The sequence below is a fragment of the Scyliorhinus torazame genome, chromosome 4 (assembly GCF_047496885.1).
Source record: "Scyliorhinus torazame isolate Kashiwa2021f chromosome 4, sScyTor2.1, whole genome shotgun sequence".
In the NCBI taxonomy this organism is placed as follows: domain Eukaryota; kingdom Metazoa; phylum Chordata; class Chondrichthyes; order Carcharhiniformes; family Scyliorhinidae; genus Scyliorhinus; species Scyliorhinus torazame.
The window spans coordinates 193,952,273-193,972,554 of record NC_092710.1 but is presented as its reverse complement, the minus strand read 5'-3'; the positions used below and the strand labels follow the sequence as shown (position 1 = coordinate 193,972,554).

General features: G+C 44.9%; 1 protein-coding gene across 3 annotated transcripts in view; it reads right to left on the bottom strand.

Annotated features, from left to right (window-relative positions):
• Positions 1 to 16,247: 16,247 nt before the first annotated feature.
• Positions 16,248 to 20,282, bottom strand: part of ccm2 (CCM2 scaffold protein) — a 151,130-nt gene continuing 147,095 nt past the window's right edge. For all 3 annotated transcript variants that reach the window (XM_072499049.1, XM_072499047.1, XM_072499048.1), the window contains one exon: positions 16,248 to 19,680. In XM_072499049.1, coding sequence (XP_072355150.1) covers positions 19,400 to 19,680 — 281 coding nt within the window. In that variant the 3' untranslated portion in view covers positions 16,248 to 19,399. The remainder of the gene's footprint in view (positions 19,681 to 20,282) is intronic.

Sequence of the window (20,282 nt, the reverse complement as noted above, 5' to 3'; positions counted from 1 at the left end):
CAGGCAATAAGACAGACAGGCAGGCTGCAAAGAAATCAGTTGGAACAATGTCCAATGAAGGGTGCAAGGCTGTGGTTGCAGCTTAAATTTTCCTAGTCAGAAAACATTGTAGAGCATTTTAGAACGTGGGATATCCGATTAGCTCAATATCAGTTTAGCAAGTACACGTCTTGCCCATCACAAAGAAACAAAACAAGCTGTTAATTGAAAACCAGTTTCCTTCTTTAGCCAGTGGAGTTGGAAATTTAAGTGTCGACTTCAGCAAATAGGAGTTTACAAAAGGCACCAAACAGCCAAACAAGAAAATCAAAATGGCACCTGGGGGGGTGGTTATGTGAAAACACAATTACAATACCAGATATCAAAGAGGGCCGCGTGAAGAAATCTATATTGAATGAATGGTAGCCAAAAGTGAATTTGATGAAGAAAATGGTCTTGTATTGGGTCACTACAGGATTCACATGTAGACTAAAGGGGGCTAGTGTTGCTCTGTTTATTTGGTTCTAAATATGGCAGTAAATATGGTCGCCTTCCTTAATTCTAATTACGTTTGCTTTAGAGTCGCCAGGTATCTTTCGATACCGCCACAAGGTTCAAACCCGAATACTGATCAAAGAGCCGGTACACCAGTTAGTTAGTTCAAAGTCAATACTATTTATTTACATACACAGCAATATCTACTCATGCACGAAATACTACAGACTAAACTATCACTACAGCTAAAGCCTATACTTAGCTTCGGGCGCCCACTCAGTCAGAGGGACGATGGCCGTTGTTCGGATCCGCGGCTGCTGGGGTCGAAGTGGAGAAGGGGAAACAGCTAAGGTTGTCCGTCTGGTAGCGAACGTTGACCTTGGACTTACTTGCTTCTGGTGTAGCTGGTGGAAGGGTCTCTCCGCTTTGAGAGCCGATTCCAAGAGAGCGATTCTCTCCTGGGGCCTTCTTCCTATACCTGAAAAGGGCTTCGGCGCTTTCGGGCGGGTCTTGAACTTGGCCCCAATCAATTGGGCCGTATCTTGATCACTCGTATTGATCTTGACCAATAAAGCGGCGGGTGCCCTGATGGCTGGGCGTGTCCTAGGTGGCCGTTGGCCTGGCTTTGTTTGTGCTTTCGGTTTGGGAAACTGGCGCCGTGTGGTCTGGAGCCAGATCGGTTACCTGAGTATCTCCCTTTGTTCCCGGAGATGGGCCATCAATATGCTAATAGACCTACAGTTTCAGTCTCGTCTGGGAGCTGCGGTTCCAATACACATATAGTCTCTGTGCCTGCTTGCTTTCTTAGCATTGAGCATTGTTCCCTGCAATCTTTGCAAACATCCATTTTGTATTCTGGAAGTGGCCATCCCAGATGACTACGCACCCTCCTTGTGATCCTCAACACGAAGCATGAAGGATCACATTACCGCGTCATCTTCGTTCTCCTCCCAAGTCAGGCACCCATAAGCACTGACAGGCTCTACACTGCTCTGTCCTATAAATTGCAATTTTTATTAAATTATTTTATGTACATACATCATTATAAAATTCTATGGGGCGCTATGACATTCAGACATGCATTACAAAATAAAAAAAGCTGGAACCTCTAACTGTCCTATCCTCAATCAATCAAAATAATTTACAACATTTTAAACTGTACAAATAGCAGCAACACAGGTTTCTCTGGCTTGGCAGTCAAGCACAGAGTTTTACATTTCTTTATTAGAGCGAAACGAACACACAAAAAAATGGATATACTTTAATTCACTTAAAGGGGTTGGGGGGTTTGTTGAAGTCCGAAAATAGGGGATCTGAAGGTGTATACTGGGGTGCGGGAGGCTTTCCTCCGCCATTTCCGGAGTCTTAGTGTCTGAACGACACTGCAGAGTATCGCAATTACTAACAGTGTTTCCACAACATAGGACAGGGAATACCAGGTGATGAACTTGTCACACCAGGTCGGTGTATCGGTAACTATCTCGGGGTACAGTGTATGGCAGGGGTGGGAAACATTCACGGCCTGTGTGGTAGGGGTCAGGGGGTAGCGTCCGCGCGCAACTGGAGGGATCCCGCTAAGATCCAACTGTAGAGCATGATGGTTGTCTTCATCTTTCCTTTTTTCTTTCTTCTTCTTTCCTTCTTCTTGAGGCTTCTGTGGTTCCGGAGTTCTATGGACACAAGCATAATTTCTGTTATTATCTTGTTTAAGATCTCGTGTGTCTGTCTGTCTTTTATTGCCAATTACCCATTATAATTGGTCACCATCTGTGATTCCCTCATTTTTTTCTTTTAGCCAAATATTTGGGACAAGACATCCGAGAAAAATACTGACACAGTGCGAGCAGTGTCGCAGCCTGTGTGATCTACCATCTCAGTTTGAGGATGTAAATAGCATTTGGAAGTAACCTAAGGGTCGCCATAAACAAACTGAAGAGTTTTGAACTAAAAGTGTCAAAATGGGGTGCGTCTGGGCCGCGGTGGGTAAGAATGGGTGGAATCCCCAGGTAGGACGGTGACCAGTGCTGTATGTGCTCTACCCGAGTGTAGCTGACCAGAGAGGGTCCTCAGGCAGGGCGGGGATTAGTGCCGTTTCTCGACTGCCTGAGCGACCGGCATCGGTAAATCTCCATCGGATCCTTTTTACCATCATCTGGACACCTCATTGCTCTAAAGCGAACAAAGCCGCAAAGGGATTTGTTTGGTGGGAGTCAGACTCAATGTCATCATCTTCTTCTGGCTGCCATACTCTTGACTGGAGTAGGTGCGCTGAAGCTGCTTGGGGTGAATTGGGGTCCATCTCATCATTCCGGAAGAGCCTGAACGAATTGTCTCGGTGCCAGAATTTTGTACCGAGGTTGGAGCTGCTAGGGTTTAATCCATAATCGTCAGGTGGTGGGTCTGGATCAGGGGCTTTAATATGCGTTATCTGGAATCATGTTCGGAATCGCTGGAAGTGGGGCCTGGTGCAGGGGTATATTCATAACGTGATGTGCTGGGGCTGTCATCATCGCAATCGCTGTTGGTTGAAGGAAGGGAGATACGGAGTCGTGCCTCTGGGGATGGAGTCGAAGTTGTGTCTGAGGACGGGTTGGACAGGTTGGGGGAGGGTAGGAATATGTCGTTCGTGGGCAGGGTGTGCTCATCTGCTGCTGCAAGCGAGATGTGTGCATGGTTGTTCTGCGAGCCATAAGCCTTAAGCTGGTTTATGTGAAACCACGCAGACTTGCCATTTGGATAGGTGATTTTATACAGAGAGGGGCTGACTTTATCGGAGATGGAGTACGGTCCGGCAAATTTGGGGGAAAGGAATGAACTGGAGTTGTATAGGGATAGCATCACTTGCTGCCCTGCTGCAAACTCTGTGGCGTGTATCATTTTATCAAAGCAAACTTTGCTTTGTTTAACATAGAACATAGAACGATACAGCGCAGTACAGGCCCTTCGACCCACGATGTTGCACCGAAACAAAAGCCATCTAACCTACACTATGCCATTATCATCCATATGTTTATCCAATAAACTTTTAAATGCCCTCAATGTTGGCGAGTTCACTACTGTTGCAGGTAGGGCATTCCATGGCCTCACTACTCTTTGCGTAAAGAACCTACCTCTGACCTCTGTCCTATATCTATTACCCCTCAGTTTAAAGCTATGTCCCCTCGTGCCAACCATTTCCATCCACGGGAGAAGGCTCTCACTGTCCACCCTATCTAACCCCCTGATCATTTTGTATGCCTCTATTAAGTCTCCCCTTAACCTTCTTCTCTCTAACGAAAACAACCTCAAGTCCATCAGCCTTTCCTCATAAGATTTTCCCTCCATATCAGGCAACATCCTGGTAAATCTCCTCTGCACCCGCTCCAAAGCCTCCACGTCCTTCCTATAATGCGGTGACCAGAACTGTACGCAATACTCCAAATGCGGCCGTACCAGAGTTTTGTACAGCTGCAACATGACCTCCTGACTCCGGAACTCAATCCCTCTACCAATAAAGGCCAACACTCCATAGGCCTTCTTCACAACCCTATCAACCTGGGTGGCAACTTTCAGGGATCTATGTACATGGACACCTAGATCCCTCTGCTCATCCACACTTCCAAGAACTTTACCATTAGCCAAATATTCCGCATTCCTGTTATCCCTTCCAAAGTGCATCACCTCACACTTCTCTACATTAAACTCCATTTGCCACTTCTCAGCCCAGCTCTGCAGCTTATCTATATCCCTCTGTAACCTGCTACATCCTTCCACACTGTCGACAACACCACCGACTTTAGTATCGTCTGCAAATTTACTCACCCACCCTTCTGCGCCTTCCTCTAGGTCATTGATAAAAATGACAAACAGCAACGGCCCCAGAACAGTTCCTTGTGGTACTCCACTTGTAACTGAACTCCATTCTGAACATTTCCCATCAACCACCACCCTCTGTCTTCTTTCAGCTAGCCAATTTCTGATCCACATCTCTAAATCACCCTCAATCCCCAGCCTCCGTATTTTCTGCAATAGCCTACCGTGGGGAACCTTATCAAACGCTTTGCTGAAATCCATATACACCACATCAACTGCTCTACCCTCGTCTACCTGTTCAGTCACCTTCTCAAAGAACTCGATAAGGTTTGTGAGGCATGACCTACCCTTCACAAAGCCATGCTGACTATCCCTGATCATATTATTCCGATCTAGATGATTATAAATCTTGTCTCTTATAATCCCCTCCACCGGTCTATAGTTGCCGGGGTTGTCTCTGCTCCCCTTTTTGAACAAAGGGACCACATTTGCTATCCTCCAGTCCTCTGGAACTATTCCTGTAGCCAATGGTGACGTAAAAATCAAAGCCAAAGGTCCAGCAATCTCTTCCCTGGCCTCCCAGAGAATCCTTGGATAAATCCCATCAGGCCCCGGGGACTTATCTATTTTCAGCCTGTTCAGAATTGCCAACACCTCTTCCCTACGTACCTCCATGCCATCTATTCTAATAGCCTGGGTCTCAGCATTCTCCTCCACAAGGGTGACCTCTCCTTTCCTGTTTCTAACCTCAGCCCATACTACCTCGGAAGATGAGTCCCCATCTAGCATCCTCTCCGCCACCGTAATACTGCTCTTGACTAGCAGCGCCACACCTCCCCCTCTTTTGCCTCCTTCTCTGAGCTTACTAAAACACCTAAACCCCGGAACCTGCAACATCCATTCCTGTCCCTGCTCTATCCATGTCTCCGAAATGGCCACAACATCGAAGTCCCAGGTACCAACCCACGCTGCCAGTTCCCCTACCTTATTTCGTATACTCCTGGCATTGAAGTAGACACACTTCAAACCACCTACCAGAACACTGGCCCCCTCCTGCGACGTCAAATCTGTGCTCCTGACCTCTATACTCTCATTCTCCCGTACCCTAAAACTACAATCCAGGTTCCCATGCCCCTGCTGCATTAGTTTAAACCCCCCAAGCCTGGCTTCCAAGCCTGACGGCTGCTGCAAGCTGGGCGGCCTTCACAGTTTCAATAACCTGTTGTACTGCTTTCTCATGCGCGAGGACAGGGAGTGTGGGGCTGGCCAAATCCAGTCCTAATAAATATTCTGTCTACCTTTCATGGGCCGTCCGGTCATGAGGGTGTGGGGGGTATATCCTGTGGATGTGGATACTGTGTTACGAATGAACATTAATGCAAATGGGAGAACTGTGTCCCAGGTGCTGTTGTGTTGTTGCACCATTTTTCTGAGGGTCGTTTTAAAAGTTCTGTTCATTCTTTCTACTATGCCGCTTGCTTGGGCGTAGTATGCTATATGGAACTTTTGCTTTATGCCGAAAATGGAGGACGTTTTTCATCACTTGTCCTGTAAAATGGGAGCCTTGATCGGACTCTATACTGCATGGGAGTCCCCATCTTTTAAAGATGCGTTGAGTGAGGACTTTAGCTGTCGTTTTGGCAGTGTTTGTTCTGGATGGAAAGGCTTCCGCCCATTTTGTGAAGGTGTCGATGACCACCAACACATACTTAAAACCATTCCTGCAAGGGAGTGGGGGTCCTATATAATCTATTTGCAAATTCGTCCAGGGGCCATTAATGGGGCAGATGTGATTTAGCTGATTTTTTCTTGCATATCTGTCCGGATTGTTCTGGGCACAGATTAAGCAATTCTCTATGTAATGTGTAACATTGGCTTTTAAATTAGGCCACCAGCAGAGAGGTCTTAGGTGGGCTAGGGTGGGTTCAATGCCCTGGTGTCCATGATTGTCATGGAACTGAAAAATAATTTGATTCCTGTCCTGGCTGGGGACTACATAAATGCCGTCTTCTAAAATCACACCGTCATGTGTGGTTATCACATTTTTAAACTTACCATAAGGGGCTGGGAAGTTGCCTTTTAAAACTTCCCTGAGCTTCTCATCTTCCTTTTGAGCCTTTGCCAAATCTTGAATGTTGGTCTGTGAGACCTGAACCGCGTGTACTGGGGCACGTTCGGGGGGGGGGGTTCCAAAAGTGACCATGTCTGGAACCTGCTTTCGCTAGGGCACCTGCCTTAACGTTACCGGGGGGAGAACGATGATGACCTTGAACTTTGACGATTCCATATTTACGGTCTTCGGACGTTTTTAGGATATGCTGGAGTAATGGGGCTGAAGGGTTTCCATCTGCGGAAATGAATCCTCTAGTTTCCCACAGGGGTAGGAATTCAGTTAAACTGTTGCAGACATATAAACTGTCCGAATATGTGTCGGCTGGGGTTGGAAACGAGTCGGGGCGATCTACAATATAAGCTATGGCTGCCAGTTCTGCTGCCTGCGAGCCTAAATGTCCTGGCAATTGTAACAAAATCTCTTCTAGGGCGCGTCCCTGCGCGTCCTCGACATAAATACCGCAACCGGTAATTCTTTTCCCGTTTAGAATTGTGGAAGAGCCATCCACATAGATTCTAAGGGGTGCGCATGTGTCTGTGGGCTGGGGTCTCTGGGGCGTAGTACCTGGTTTCTGGGGAGCTGACTTTGGTATAAAGGGTCCTGTATTATACTCATGTGGGGTGCCTGCATTTTGTAGGTTATCGGCTAGGAAAGTGTGGTCTTGGTTCTCTTAACTGTTATGTCCCGTCCCTGTAAGAGAAGGGTCCAACAGGCTGCGTGGATCTGGCTGACTGTGCCATCCTTAAGTCTACCATCTAGTAGGAGCTGTATTGGGGTGTGTTCAGTGAGAATGGTGATGGGGTTGAGTCCTGTAATGTAGCGAAGTATTGTACTGCCCAAAAGACTGCGAGCAGGTGCCTTTCCCAGGCAGAAAATCCTTGCTAGACTGCATCTAATACGCATGAGTCGTATGCCACAGGGCCGAATTGGTCATGTCGTTCCTGGAGGAGCACGGCCGAAAGGGTTTGGTCGGTAGTTGCAACCTCAATTGCATACGGGGAAAGTGGATCTGGGACCTGTGCTGAGGGCCCTTTTTAAAGCATCCACGGCATCCATGTGCTGTGGAAGCCATTCCCAAGGTGCTTGTTTCTTGAGAGGTTCGGATAAGGGTGCTGCTTTTGTGGCGAAACCGTCGATATGGTTTCGGCAGAAGCCAACCAGTCCTAGAAATGACCGGAAGGCTGAGACATTATGGAGCAGGGGTAATTTGACGATCGAGTCGATTCTTTTCTGCTCGATCTCGCGTTTGCCATGTGTGATTACTGTACCTAAGTAAATCACTTTTTCCAGTAAAATCTGGGCCTTCTTGGGGTTCACTTTACAGCCAATTTGTTGTAGGAGTCCTAAACGTTCGGTGAGAAGCGGAATGTGCTCTCCCTTTGTGTCCGCCTGTAGAAGCAGATCATCTACATATTGGACCAGACAATCGGGTCGGGAAAATTTTGCTAATCCATTTGCCAGCTGTCGGTGGAAAATGGAGGGGGGACTTGTGGAAGTCTTGTGGAAGGCACGTCCATGTATATTGCTGTCCCTGGAATGTGAATGTGAATTTATATTGGCACGCTTTATCCAATGGAATGGGCCAAAAGCCATTGCTAATGTCCAAAACCAAATTTTTTTTTGACTGTAGTCCCTGTTTGAGCATGGTCTCGGGACTCGTGGCTATGGTGGGGGCTGCTACTGGGGTTACTTTGTTCAGTTCCCGGTAATCAATGATCAGTCACCATGATCCATCAGGGTTCCTGATGGGCCAAATTGGTGCATTATTCGTGGAGGCTACTGATCGGAGTACTCCTTGATCAAGCAAACTCTATCATTTTTGAGATTTCTCCCTCTGCTTCTTGGGGAAAACCCGTACTGCTTTTGGGGTCGGGACCTGTAATATTCACTAAGCCAGTGATCTTGCCACAGTCGTGCTTGTGCTGTGCAAATGCTGCTTTGTGTTGTTGCAGGACTTCCCTAACTTGTTTGTTCTGACTAATGGCTCGAGGGTCGAACCAGAAGTCTCCTACTGCGCTGATCCGATTTTCATACTCTCCAACTGTGAGCATGGCGGGGGCTCGTGCTGCCTTTGCCATTCTCCACACACATTTATTTACCGGGTCAAATGAGAGGTTGTGGGAGCTCATGAAGTCAATTCCCAAGATGTGTTCGGCTGTCTGGGGTAGATCGACCAGAATTACAGGGTGTTTAGTTTTAATGTCCCTACCTGGATTGCTACAGGGGCTGTGATGTGTCCCTGCTGTAAATGCCCTGTAAAACCGCTGAGTGTAATGGTGTCTGTCATGGGCCACGTGTCTCGCTGAAACATCGTGGTGGAATTGAGGGTGGTACGGGATCCTCCTGTGTCCCAAAGGAATTCTACGGGGTGTCCCCGGACTGTGCCTGCCACTACCGGTCTACCGGACTTGTCCCAAAGGGTGTCGCAGACCCACGTTGGGGAGCCCGAACACCGCAAGTCGGTGCCGTTCATCTGTGTTCTCAGAATGGGCACTAACACTGCAGTTTGGCTTTGCCCTACTCTTATTTCAGGTGCCTGTCTGTTGGTTTTTCTGCGGCTTCTGGGGCGCATTGCATTCTTGTGCGGTGTCCTAATTGGCCGCAATTATAACACTCCTGGGATTTGGGTTGCTGTGGGCTGTTCCTGCCCTCATTTACCCATGCGGGGTTCTGGTGCATCCTAACTGGATGCATGTCTACCTGTTCTTCCTCGGTTTTAACAAATGCGGTTTTGCCTTGGATGGACCGTTCCCAAGTGCGGGACAATCTTTTCAAAACCCATTTCTCGTTGTGGGCCTCGTCTGAGGGGTCGTAATTTGCGCAAGCTCTCTGTCCTGCCTCTGTCGCATGAGACTAGGATGCGAGTCCATTTGGCCATATTATCTGGGGACAAATGGGCGCGGGCTAACTCTCCGAATACTGCCGTGAAATGTATCCACAAGCGTCCAGCAAACGCTGTGGGGTGCTCTGTCTTTTTCGGTCTACATTTCTTTAGGCCTTCTACGGGGTCTCCTTTGTTATAGCCGATCGCATCTATGATCGCTGCATGCATTTCTTGGAGGATGCCTCCTCCTACATTCTGTGGGTCGGGAAGGGCTGCCATGACTGAAAGGTCGAGGCTTAAAACTGAGAGCTTCACTTGCTCCTTTTCATCCAGGCCGTACATGGTCGCCTGCTGTTTTACTCTTGCAAAGAACTGGTGGGGATCCGATGTGGGTAGGAACGGTGTTATTTTATCACACGCGTCTCTTAATTGGGTGACGGTTAACGGGGTAATGTATCGGAAATCTGAGTCTCCTTCTGCTGCGGCCCTACGATGTGTGGTTACAGGGTTCACAGGGGTGTGTTCTGCTTGTGCAGTCGGGATGCTTTTCTTTTCTGGGGTTTTTCCTGTGTACATGTCCCTTGTACATAGCTGTGGGCAGTCTCATTGAACTGTCAATCGGGGCCATTTTCCTGGTCTAACTGGGATCCAAACGTGCTCTGAAACCCATTCTGAACAGAAAGCAGACGTTGCAATTCTGCAATTTGCTTCCGGCACTTTGCATGATCTACTGAGCTCTGCCTTTGTTCCGTCGTGGAAGTGTGAAGTACTCGTAGGGGTGCCTTTAAGTCGCTACACTGTTTCTGCAACTGCTCGACTTCTTGTTCGGTTCGTTGCATGTCTGGTAGGCTGTGTCATATTGGGACTGAAAGCTGCTCAAATGGGCGAGACAAGACTGGTGTACCGGCTTGGCATCCTCCACCTCCTTGTCCCTCGCCACTAACTGCTCTCTCAGTTCCTTGTTCTCTCTCTCTCTCATATACACTCATATCTCCGTCACTACTCGTCTCTCTCCTCAATCTCTCTACGGAGCGTCCTCACATCCTCCTCTGTGCCTCGCAATTGTGCCAAGCAGGACACGATTGCCATCGACTTGCGAGCTTTCCCTAAGCTCTTCTTATGGATCTCTGTCAGGTTCTCCCACCAAGTATGCCCTATAGTTCCAGGACCCGTTTTATCATTGGCACAGAATTCACTCCAAAGGGGCGATCCTTTCCCTTTGAGATATTTTCTGATATCTTCCTCCCATACGGGACACTGTCCTACTCTACTGGTCGCTGCGACCTCAAATTGCAGGGGGTTCATAAGGCGTTCCATTGCCTTCATTGCCATTTTTCTCGCTATCTCTGGGGTCTCTACCGAATTTGGAACGGGGGGGGGGGGGGGGGGAAATAAAGTGGCGATGCTAACACAGGTACGCCTTGCACTAATTTCCGGTCTATAAAAGTTTTACGCAACAAAATCTCTCAGGTTTACCTTATATCCCTGTTAGTACGCATACATTAACACACTTCCGAATCTTGGAGGTTTGATCAGTATCGTTCTTACACTTGTGGTTTTTCTGTTTCCAATTGGATTCCAGTTCAAATTTGGGTTCTCTCAGAGTGACTAGGCCACTTCTAGGTAGAGTCCCGTCAGAGGTCACCAGTAACTATTGCTCTGTTTATTTGGTTCTAAATATGACGGTTAATATGGTCGCCTTCCTTAATTCTAATTAAGTTGCTTTAGAGTCGCCAGGTATCTTTCGATAACGCGACAAGGTTCAAACTCGAATACTGATCAAAGAGCCGGTACACCAGTTAGTTAGTTCAAAGTCAATACTATTTAGTTACATACACAGCAATATCTACTCATGCACGAAATACTACAGACTAACCTATCACTACTGCTAAAGCCTATACTGAGCTTCAGGCACCCACTCAGTCAGAGGAACAATGGCCGTTGCTGGGGTCGAAGTGGTGAAGGGGAAACAGCTAAGGTCGTCCATCTGGTAGCAAGCGTTGACCTTGGACTTACTTGCTTCTGGTGCAGCTGGTGGAAAGGTCTCTCCACTTTGAGAGCCGATTCCAAGAGAGCGATTCTCTCCTGGGGCCTTCTTCTTACACCTGAAAAGGGCTTTGCACGCTTTTGGGCAGGCCTTGAACTTGGCCCTAATCAATTGGGCCGTAACTTGATCACTCGTATTGATCTTGACCAATAAAGGAGTGGGTGCCCTGATGGGGGCGTATCCTAGCTGGCTGTTGGCCTGGCTTTATTTGTGCTTTCGGTTTGGGGAACTGGCGCCGTGAAGTCTGGAGCCAGATCGGTTACTCGAGTATCTCCGTTTGTTCCCGGAGATGGGCCATCAATATGCTAATGGACCTACAGTTTCAGTCTAGTCTAGGGACTGCGGTTCCAATACACATACAGGCTCTGTGCCTGCCTACTTTCTTAGCATAGTCCATAATTCCCTGCAATCTTTGCAAACATCAATTTTGTATTCTGGAAGTGCCATCCCAGATGGCTAGACTAGGTGGGGAGAAGGGAGTTTAGCAACCAGTTAAACCCAAAGTCATGCACCTATTCTACTCGCAAAGGTTTCAGTTTATTATAGTTTCCCTGGTACAAAATTGAAGTCTTTTTGACTGGTTCCATATAGTTGATTGGTCAGCTCATAGAAACATAGAAAATAGGAGTAGATAATTTGGCCCTTCAAGTATTCTCCATCATTCAATATCATGATTGATCCTCCATCTCTTTTTTTTTTTTTAAACTTAGAGTACCCAATTCATTTTTTCCAATTAAGTGGCAATTAAGCATGGCCAATCCACCTACCCTGTACATCTTTGGGTCGTGATGGCAAACCCATGCAAACATGGGGGGAAATGTGCAAACTCCACACGGACAGTGACCCAGAGCCGGGATCGAATCTGGGGCCGCAGTGCCGTGAAGCTGCAGTGCTACCCAGTGCGCCACCGTGCTGCCCTGATTCTCAATCTCAACACCATACGTTCCCTCTCCCCCTTACCCCTCGAGAGTAGAGATATTGATTTCATGGTTAAATATATTCAGTTACTTGACCTCCACAGCCTTCTGTGGTAGAGAATTCCATAGGTTCACCAAGTAAGTTAGTATCTCATCTCAGACCTTAATGGTCCATCCCTTAACCTGAGACTGTGACCCCTTGTTCAAGACCCCAACCGACTCCTCCGCACCCCTCCCCCGCTCCCAGCCAGAGGAAATAACATTCATGCATCCAGCCCGGTCAGGATTTATACGTTTCAATGACATCCCCCCCCTCATATTTCTAAATGCCAATTAATTAAGGCCCAGTCAACCCAATCATATGACAATACTGCCATTCCATGAGACAGCCTGGTGAGCCTTCACTCCTCTTAAGTTTGAATAACATCTTGGTTAACTATTTTAGAATTAGGAAGATAATTTTGTTACATAAGACAGTTGGGAGTTGGCAAACTCTCAAAGTTATTGCAATATCTCATTTATATAAAATTCCTTTTATCTCAGGACATCTCAAAAAGCACTTTTGGAACATATGAGCTGAAGTAGACCATTCAGCCTAGTCTATTTTTGCACTCAGGCAATGGTTGATCTAGATCTATCCACCTTGATTTCATATGCTTTTATAACCTTTCCCAACAGGTGATCAATGTCAGTTGTGAAAGGTCCAACTGTCAAACAGCCCCAATAGCTATTGAGTAAAACAAATTTGATTTCCACCAGACTTTGGGTGATGTCATGAGGCACTGCACAAACAGCCTAGCTCTAATTAAGATTATGCCCCTTGCTCTGGATTCCCCAACACAGGAAATAGTTTCTCCACCTTCCCTCGCAAACCTTTTGTTCATTTCAAAACATTTCAATTTGATCATCACTTACATACCCATGGGAATACTATGCAACCGGTTTTCGTAATTTAACCCCCAAGGTCATTCTGGTGAATTTCATATTAGAAAGACAGCATTCAGCATTGGTGCACCTCACCCCTCAATACTAGTTTGTGCTCAAAATATAGGCAAGGCAGCAGAATGGAAACACATGAAAAATGCGGAGGGGAAGTGAATTGCATAACATAGGGGGCAGCACAGAAGTTAGCAGTTGCTTCACCACTCCAGGATCCCAGGTTCGATTCCCGGCTTGGGTCACTTTCTGAGTGGAGTCTGGACATTCTCCCAGTGTCTGCGTGGGTTTCCTCCAGGTGCTCCGGTTTCCCCTCTCAGTCCAAAGATGTGCAGGTTAGGTGGATTGGCCATGCTAAATTGCCCTTAGTGTTGAAAAAGGTAAGTGGGGTTACTGGGATAGGGTGGAGGCGTGGGTTTGAGTAGGGTTCTCTTTCCAAAGGCCGGTGCAGATTCAATGGGCCGAATGGCCTCCTTCAGCACTGAAAATTCTATGATGTAGAGATGTCGGCGTTGGACTAGGGTGGGCACACTAAGAAGTCTGACAACACCAGGTTCAAGTCCAACAGGTGCTCTGAAAGCTAGTGATTCGAAAAAGCCTGTAGGACGTTAACCTGGTGTTGTAAATTCTATGATCCTAGAAATTTCTACATCAACTATACAATGCATGACTAGAGGTTTTTCTACCTGTATTAAGGACAAGGGGCAGCAAATTGCTTTAACCACGTGGAGCTATCTAGAGTGCAGTGTTTTTGAAACGTTTTTTCCCCAGGTCCCATTTTTGCCAACTGGTTGACCTTTGGGACTCATGCCAGTTTCACTTACCCAATCTATCTTGATTCAAGACAGTATTTGGGACAAACCTGCCCCAGGTAAGGCAGAATCAAAGAATTTACAGTGCAGGAGGCCATTCGGCCCATCAAGTCTGCACCGGCTCTTGGAAACAACACCCTACTTAAGCCCACGTCTCCGCCTGATCCCCGTAACACCACCTAATATTTTGGCCACTAAGGGGAAATTTAGCATGGCCAATCCACTTAACTTGCACATCTTTGGACCGTGGGAGGAAACTGGAGCACCCAGAGGAATCCCACGCACAGGGAGAAAGTTCAAACTCCACACAGTCACCAGAGGACGGAATTGAACCTGGGACCCTGGAGCTGAGGCAACAGTGCTAATGACTGTGCCGCCCATTTGAGGATGTCACTGCAGGGTTCCTCAGGGCTGTGACCGAGGCCCAACAATTTTCAGCTGCTTCATCAATAACCTTCCAACCACAAAGTCATAAACATGGGAATGTTCGCTGATGCCGCAAGACATGGACAACATTCCGGCTTGGACTGACAAGTGGCAAGTTATATTTATGCCACACAACAACCATCTCCAACAAGAGAAAATCCAACCATCTACCATTGATATTCACTAATCAACAAATTCACTAGCATCAACATCCTGGGGGTCATCATTGGCCAAAAACTGAACCAGCGAAATAAATATTGTCGCTTCAAGGGTGGCACAGTGGCAGCATGGACGTTATCATTGCTGCCTCACGGTGCTGAGGTCCCAGGTTCGAATCCCAGCTCTGGGTCACTGTCAGTGTGGAGTTTGCACATTCTCCCCGTGTTTGCGTGGGTTTCGACCCCACAACCCAAAGATGTTCAGGGTAGATGGATTGGCCACGTTAAATTGCCCCTTAATTGGAAAAAATTATTTGAGTACTCTAAGCTCTGCTGCCTCACAGCACCAGAACCAGGCCTTGAGTGACTGCATGCAGTTTGCATGTTCTCCCCGTCTTCGTCGGTTTCCTCCCATAGTCCATAAATGTGCAGTTCGGTGGATTGGTCATGCTAAATTGCCCCTCAAGTGTATAGGGATGTGTAGGTTAGACAGGGTTACTGGGATAGGGCGGGATAGTGAGCGTAGGTGGGGTGCTCTTTCAGAGGGTTGGTGCAAACTCTATGGCCTACTTCTGCATCGTAGGAATTCTAAGGAGCAGGTCAGAGGTTGGAAATTCTTGGGCAGGTAACTGATCTCCTGATGCCCCAAATTCTATCATTTACATGACACAAGTCAGTAGTGTGATGAAATGCCCTCCACGTGCCTGGGTGAATGCAGCTCCAGCATTCAGCAACACTCAAGGCTGACACCATCCAGGTCAAAGCTACCAAATGTACAGTGGCAACAATGTGCATCTAAAAGATACACTAAAGCTCCTTCCAATCCAAACCAATGATCAAAAGAGAAGGAAGCATGGAAACACAACCACCTGCAAGTTCCCCTTCAAGCTACACACCATCTTGATTTGGATCTATAATCGCTGTTCCTTCACTGTGTCTGTGTCAAAACTCCCTTCCCAACAGCACTGTGGGTGTACATGTACAACACGGAATGCAATGGTTCAAGAAGTTGCGTCATCACCATATCAAGGGCTTAGGGATGGGCAACAAATGCTGGCTCAGCCAGCGATACCCACATCCATGAAGGAATAAAATAATTAATATGGCAAGCAACTGGAAGCTTAGGATTAGTGATCAGCAAAGCATTCAACCAATCTACATTCGCTCTTCCCAATGTAAAAGACTGCCATGGTCAGCGAACAGTGTATTAAATTTAAAGTGCTAGTAAATTACTATTTCATCTGGGATGTCTATTTGGGGTCCTGGATGGTGAAAAATTATGAAAGGGCATGTTACACCACCTGTACATGGAAGGGCAGCAATGTTTGGGAGAGAAACATTAGAAGAATGGACCTGGAAGTCATGGAGGAAAACAATGATACATTGAATGAGGAGATTGGTGACGTAGAATGAGATTTAAAAAGGGGAACCACATGTTTCTTGGGAGGGAAATGTGGCATCTTCAGAGCAAATGTGACAAACACTGGGAGAATGGAAAAAGAGTGTCCTCAACAGGCAACAAAGTGAGTGGAAGACAATATTTGGGAAAAATGGTTCCAATGCCCATCAATTTGATCAATATATGGAAGTTCTCAGGATTGTCCCATCTATTAATACTTTTAAAAAACATCTGAATTCTAAGATATCAGATGAACAGTTATGAAAAGTCTGGTGTAATGTTAAAAACAAAAGTCTGGATTTAACATAAATTTGTTCAGCATTGGATAGTACATGCAAAAAAACACTGCAAAGATGCAAAGTCTCCTTTATTAAACAGACTGGACATAAATAGACCCCAAAATAAATATGCATTTGACCTAGTATGGAATATTACAGCTCTGCTACTTATGCTGAAGACAGTTATAGTCCCCATGGTGAGGGAGTTATATTTACCAGATTAATATTTATGGTAAACATGACCAGGTTCTGTATTAAGCAAATAATGGATGGTGCAGGTAAATTTCAGGGAGTAAAATTCAAATTTTATTGCATGAAGACAAATTAGTATGCTTCACTGACCATTTAACTATTTCACATGTTCCAGTGTGAAGTGTACATTTGTCCCATAGTATCCTGTTGCAAGGATACATTCAGTTCTGTTGGGATGCCTTTTAACAGGCATCAGGAAATATTCTCACTGGAAATATTCTTACTGTATGATCCTATAACTTAATCATTATTAAACTATAATACTGCTAATTTTGATTTAAATAGAAAGCAAACATGAGAAAATTCTTGACCTAATTTTTCCACTCATCAACACACACCTCTAGCCACCCTGAAACAAATTACTGTTCTCTTTCTGAGAAGATGGCTCTATGCAGAATAGAGTTGGTGATTTTAAAAAACTTTCATTTTATCCTTGCTCACCTTACTTTTCAAGTGATCTCAGTTGAATCAAGATTTCAAGAGAAAATGACTCTCATCAGTTTTGATGGAAAAAAACATAACCCCGGCAGTCAGCGATGATTAGCCATAGCCCATACCAAAGCTTGACTGTTTTTTTTTTTTTTAAAAACAGATTATGAATGCTGTACTACAGATAAACAGTTCATGAGTGATCGGAGTAAACCAGCCTGCGTTTAGATTGCTTTGCTATGCAAACCTGGGTTGCAATCTCAGCTGTAGTTCAGCTGCATTTTGAACTTCTGGGGTGTGTCAGATAACCCAGCGGCGAGTTAATAGGTGAAGTATTTGATCAGTGGAACAAAACAGCAGATTGCACTTCAACACTCAAATTAGTTGGTCAGAAGCAGAGTGGTTTGAAGATGGCCACTCATCCTCCAGAATTCACAGTCTACAGTTTGGGGAAGAAAAGAATAAAGCTTTCCAAAACATGCGCACAAGTCCTTTAGTGCCACAACAAACTTGAAATGGAATTTTTCTTGCAGGAATTCTATACAGTGTGTAAATGAGCACAATTAAAAACAAGGAAGCAAAGTTGTAAGTAAATGGGCAAATTTCTGAGCAGGTTGGAGGAAATAAATATACAAAAATGGATAACTTCAGTCAAATGGGATGTAACAAAACAAACAGCCAAAAAAAGCTATAATCTCAATGGCTATTGATGCAGAAAACAACAGACTTCTAATATTCATAGAGTGGGCAGCATGATTCCAAACCCACCCCCTTGTACCTGAATAGTCCAAACATTTACATCTACTTGTACTTGAAATCTATCACTAATACAGTTGTATTTTCTCTAACTCCTTTTCAATATTTAATCGAACTGCAATGACATAATTCACACTCATCCACTTTCTTCGGTACATACAATTAATTACTAGCATCCAAACTGGTACAACCATCATGCAGTCTGCCAGTATAATGCCATTGGTTTTCAACTAGTTTCAATTTGAAGTTATGACACAATAAATAGAAAATAGCATCGACTTTGAAAAGGAATATTGCAGTGGATATAACATGTATTGCTATTATAGTATAGTATTGCAGTTCGGTTTATAACCTACGCACAAAATCAAAGCACTTGACGTATTGCTACCAAGTTGCTTCACATCAAAATAATAGATGGGATATTGAAGCAGCTATGATGCACATTAACCCAAAGTGGGTTCAAGGGCCATTATACTGGCAGTACTAGCAGATCCCATTCTTTCAGGTTGATCTTGAGGTTTTCTTGTTTGCACATGCTCTGCATACTAATTTCACAGATTCTACTCACTGCACATTGTCACATACATATACAATACAGTACATCTACTGGTGAATGTTGAGTGATATCAATAAACAAATTTATATGCCAATTTAAAAGGGTAATTTAAATGCATTTTATATACAGCACACCAAGGGACTACTGTCCAAATTTTGAAGTTATATTGCTGTAGTTTCATGAAGATTTTCTTCCCTTTAGTTTTCATTAAATTGTAAGAGTCGAGAGAGCATCCTACATTAAAAATTCGCAATTAAATGGGCATGATTTAAAAATTGCTTACTTTTAATTAGCATTTAAATTAAAAAATATTTGCATTGGGTGTGCAGGAATAGAAAGGACAGTTTAAAAAGTATTGATTTACTGACACACCTTATGGTGCATCCTATTGTTCATTTCAATAAACATTAAACCTTTGTTTAAAACTCCACAAGTTCAACTGACAGAATGTTTTTCCATATTCAAAAATGGAAGCCGGGATAACGGCAAACATTTGTAGGCATTTTTAAAGCCTCGAGTAAAGTTGATAGAAAGCAAGGTCTGCAGCAAGGTTCTCCGAGAAAATTGTCATGATCAAGATTTTGAAGTTATTTGCAATAGTGATAATGCACTGCAACTATATGCAAGCTCAAATTGTCACAATTAGATACCAGCTCTTCTGCACCTCCCATGAGGAAAAAAGGAAATTCATTGCCTATTTGGGTCACATTCAGGCAAATTTCAGCAACTACATTTTAACATGCAGCCATCAAGATTCACAGATATTTGAAGTGTGCAGTATCATTTGCTAGCACCAGATATCATCTCACATGCTGCAACACCATAAGAGTAGAAATGGGACATCCTTCAGTTTCTTGGAGCTACGGGCTGAAAATGAGAGATGTGCCCAGAAGTGAATTAAATCATCCCTGATATCACAGTATACTGCAATATGTAACCTTGTGCAGTTAAGATACAAAACCACGTGATACGACAAGGTCGGTCTTGCCCACTACTGGAACAATTAAGCCTAACAGCTATTTGCTTTGTTACAAAAGGTTAGAATACAAATATGCAGAATTTTCAACAATTAAAAAAAATTGATATGGCCTGATTTCTTCATGTTCTTCATTGTGTAGAAATGTTTCAACAATCCATTTAAATATTCACATTGTAGTAAACTTCATTTAGGAACACATCGGTATAAGAAAAGTCTGAAGGCTATCAACAGGATGTGCAAATATTTCAGTTTCAAGATGAATCATGATCCATACTGCAGCCAAGGGCCTCAATATCATGGCTAATATCAGAAATCATTCTGTCCCATTCATCACCTTCAGAAGGCACCGATTGATCATCTGAGCCTGCAGTTGCTCCATTGCCATTCGTAGTTGAATTGGATGCATTACTCAAAGTTCTTCTATATCGGCCAAAACTGTCCGTTATAATGCCCCTTCCATCCTTGACACCAATAGTTTCTAGGAAATTTTCAAAATGCAAGCTGTCTTTTTCTGGAATGAAAGGCCGGAGCCCTAGAAAACAAAATAGCATGACTATTTAATTACAAAATCAGAAGCAAAACAAATCAAATAGAACTGGAAATGAAAAACTTAGGTATGTCAAAGTACTTGCATAGAAAAAAGGTTGCCATTCAGCCCTTCTTGCCTGCTCCACCATTCATTATCATGGCTGATGATCAAGTTCAATACCCTGGCCTCATCTTCTTCCCCCTCCCCCCCCATATCCCTTGACCCCTTTAGCCCCACGAGCTATATCGAATTCCTTCTTGAAATTACACAACATTTCGCCTCAACTACTTTCTGTGGTAGTGAATTCCACAGATTCACCACTCTCTAGGCGAAGAAATGTTTCCTCACTATGACCCCTAGTTCTGGACTCACCCACCATTGGGAACATTATTTCTGATACTACCCGGTCTAATCCTGTTAGAATTTCTATGAAATCCCCCCTCATTCTTCTAAACTCCAATGATTATAATCCTAACCGATTTAGTCTCCCCTCATAAGACAGTCGCAGCATTCCAAGAATCAGCCTGACAAACCTACGCTGCACTCCTCCATAGCAAGAACATCCTACTCAAATAAGGACACCAAAAGTGCACACAATGCTACAG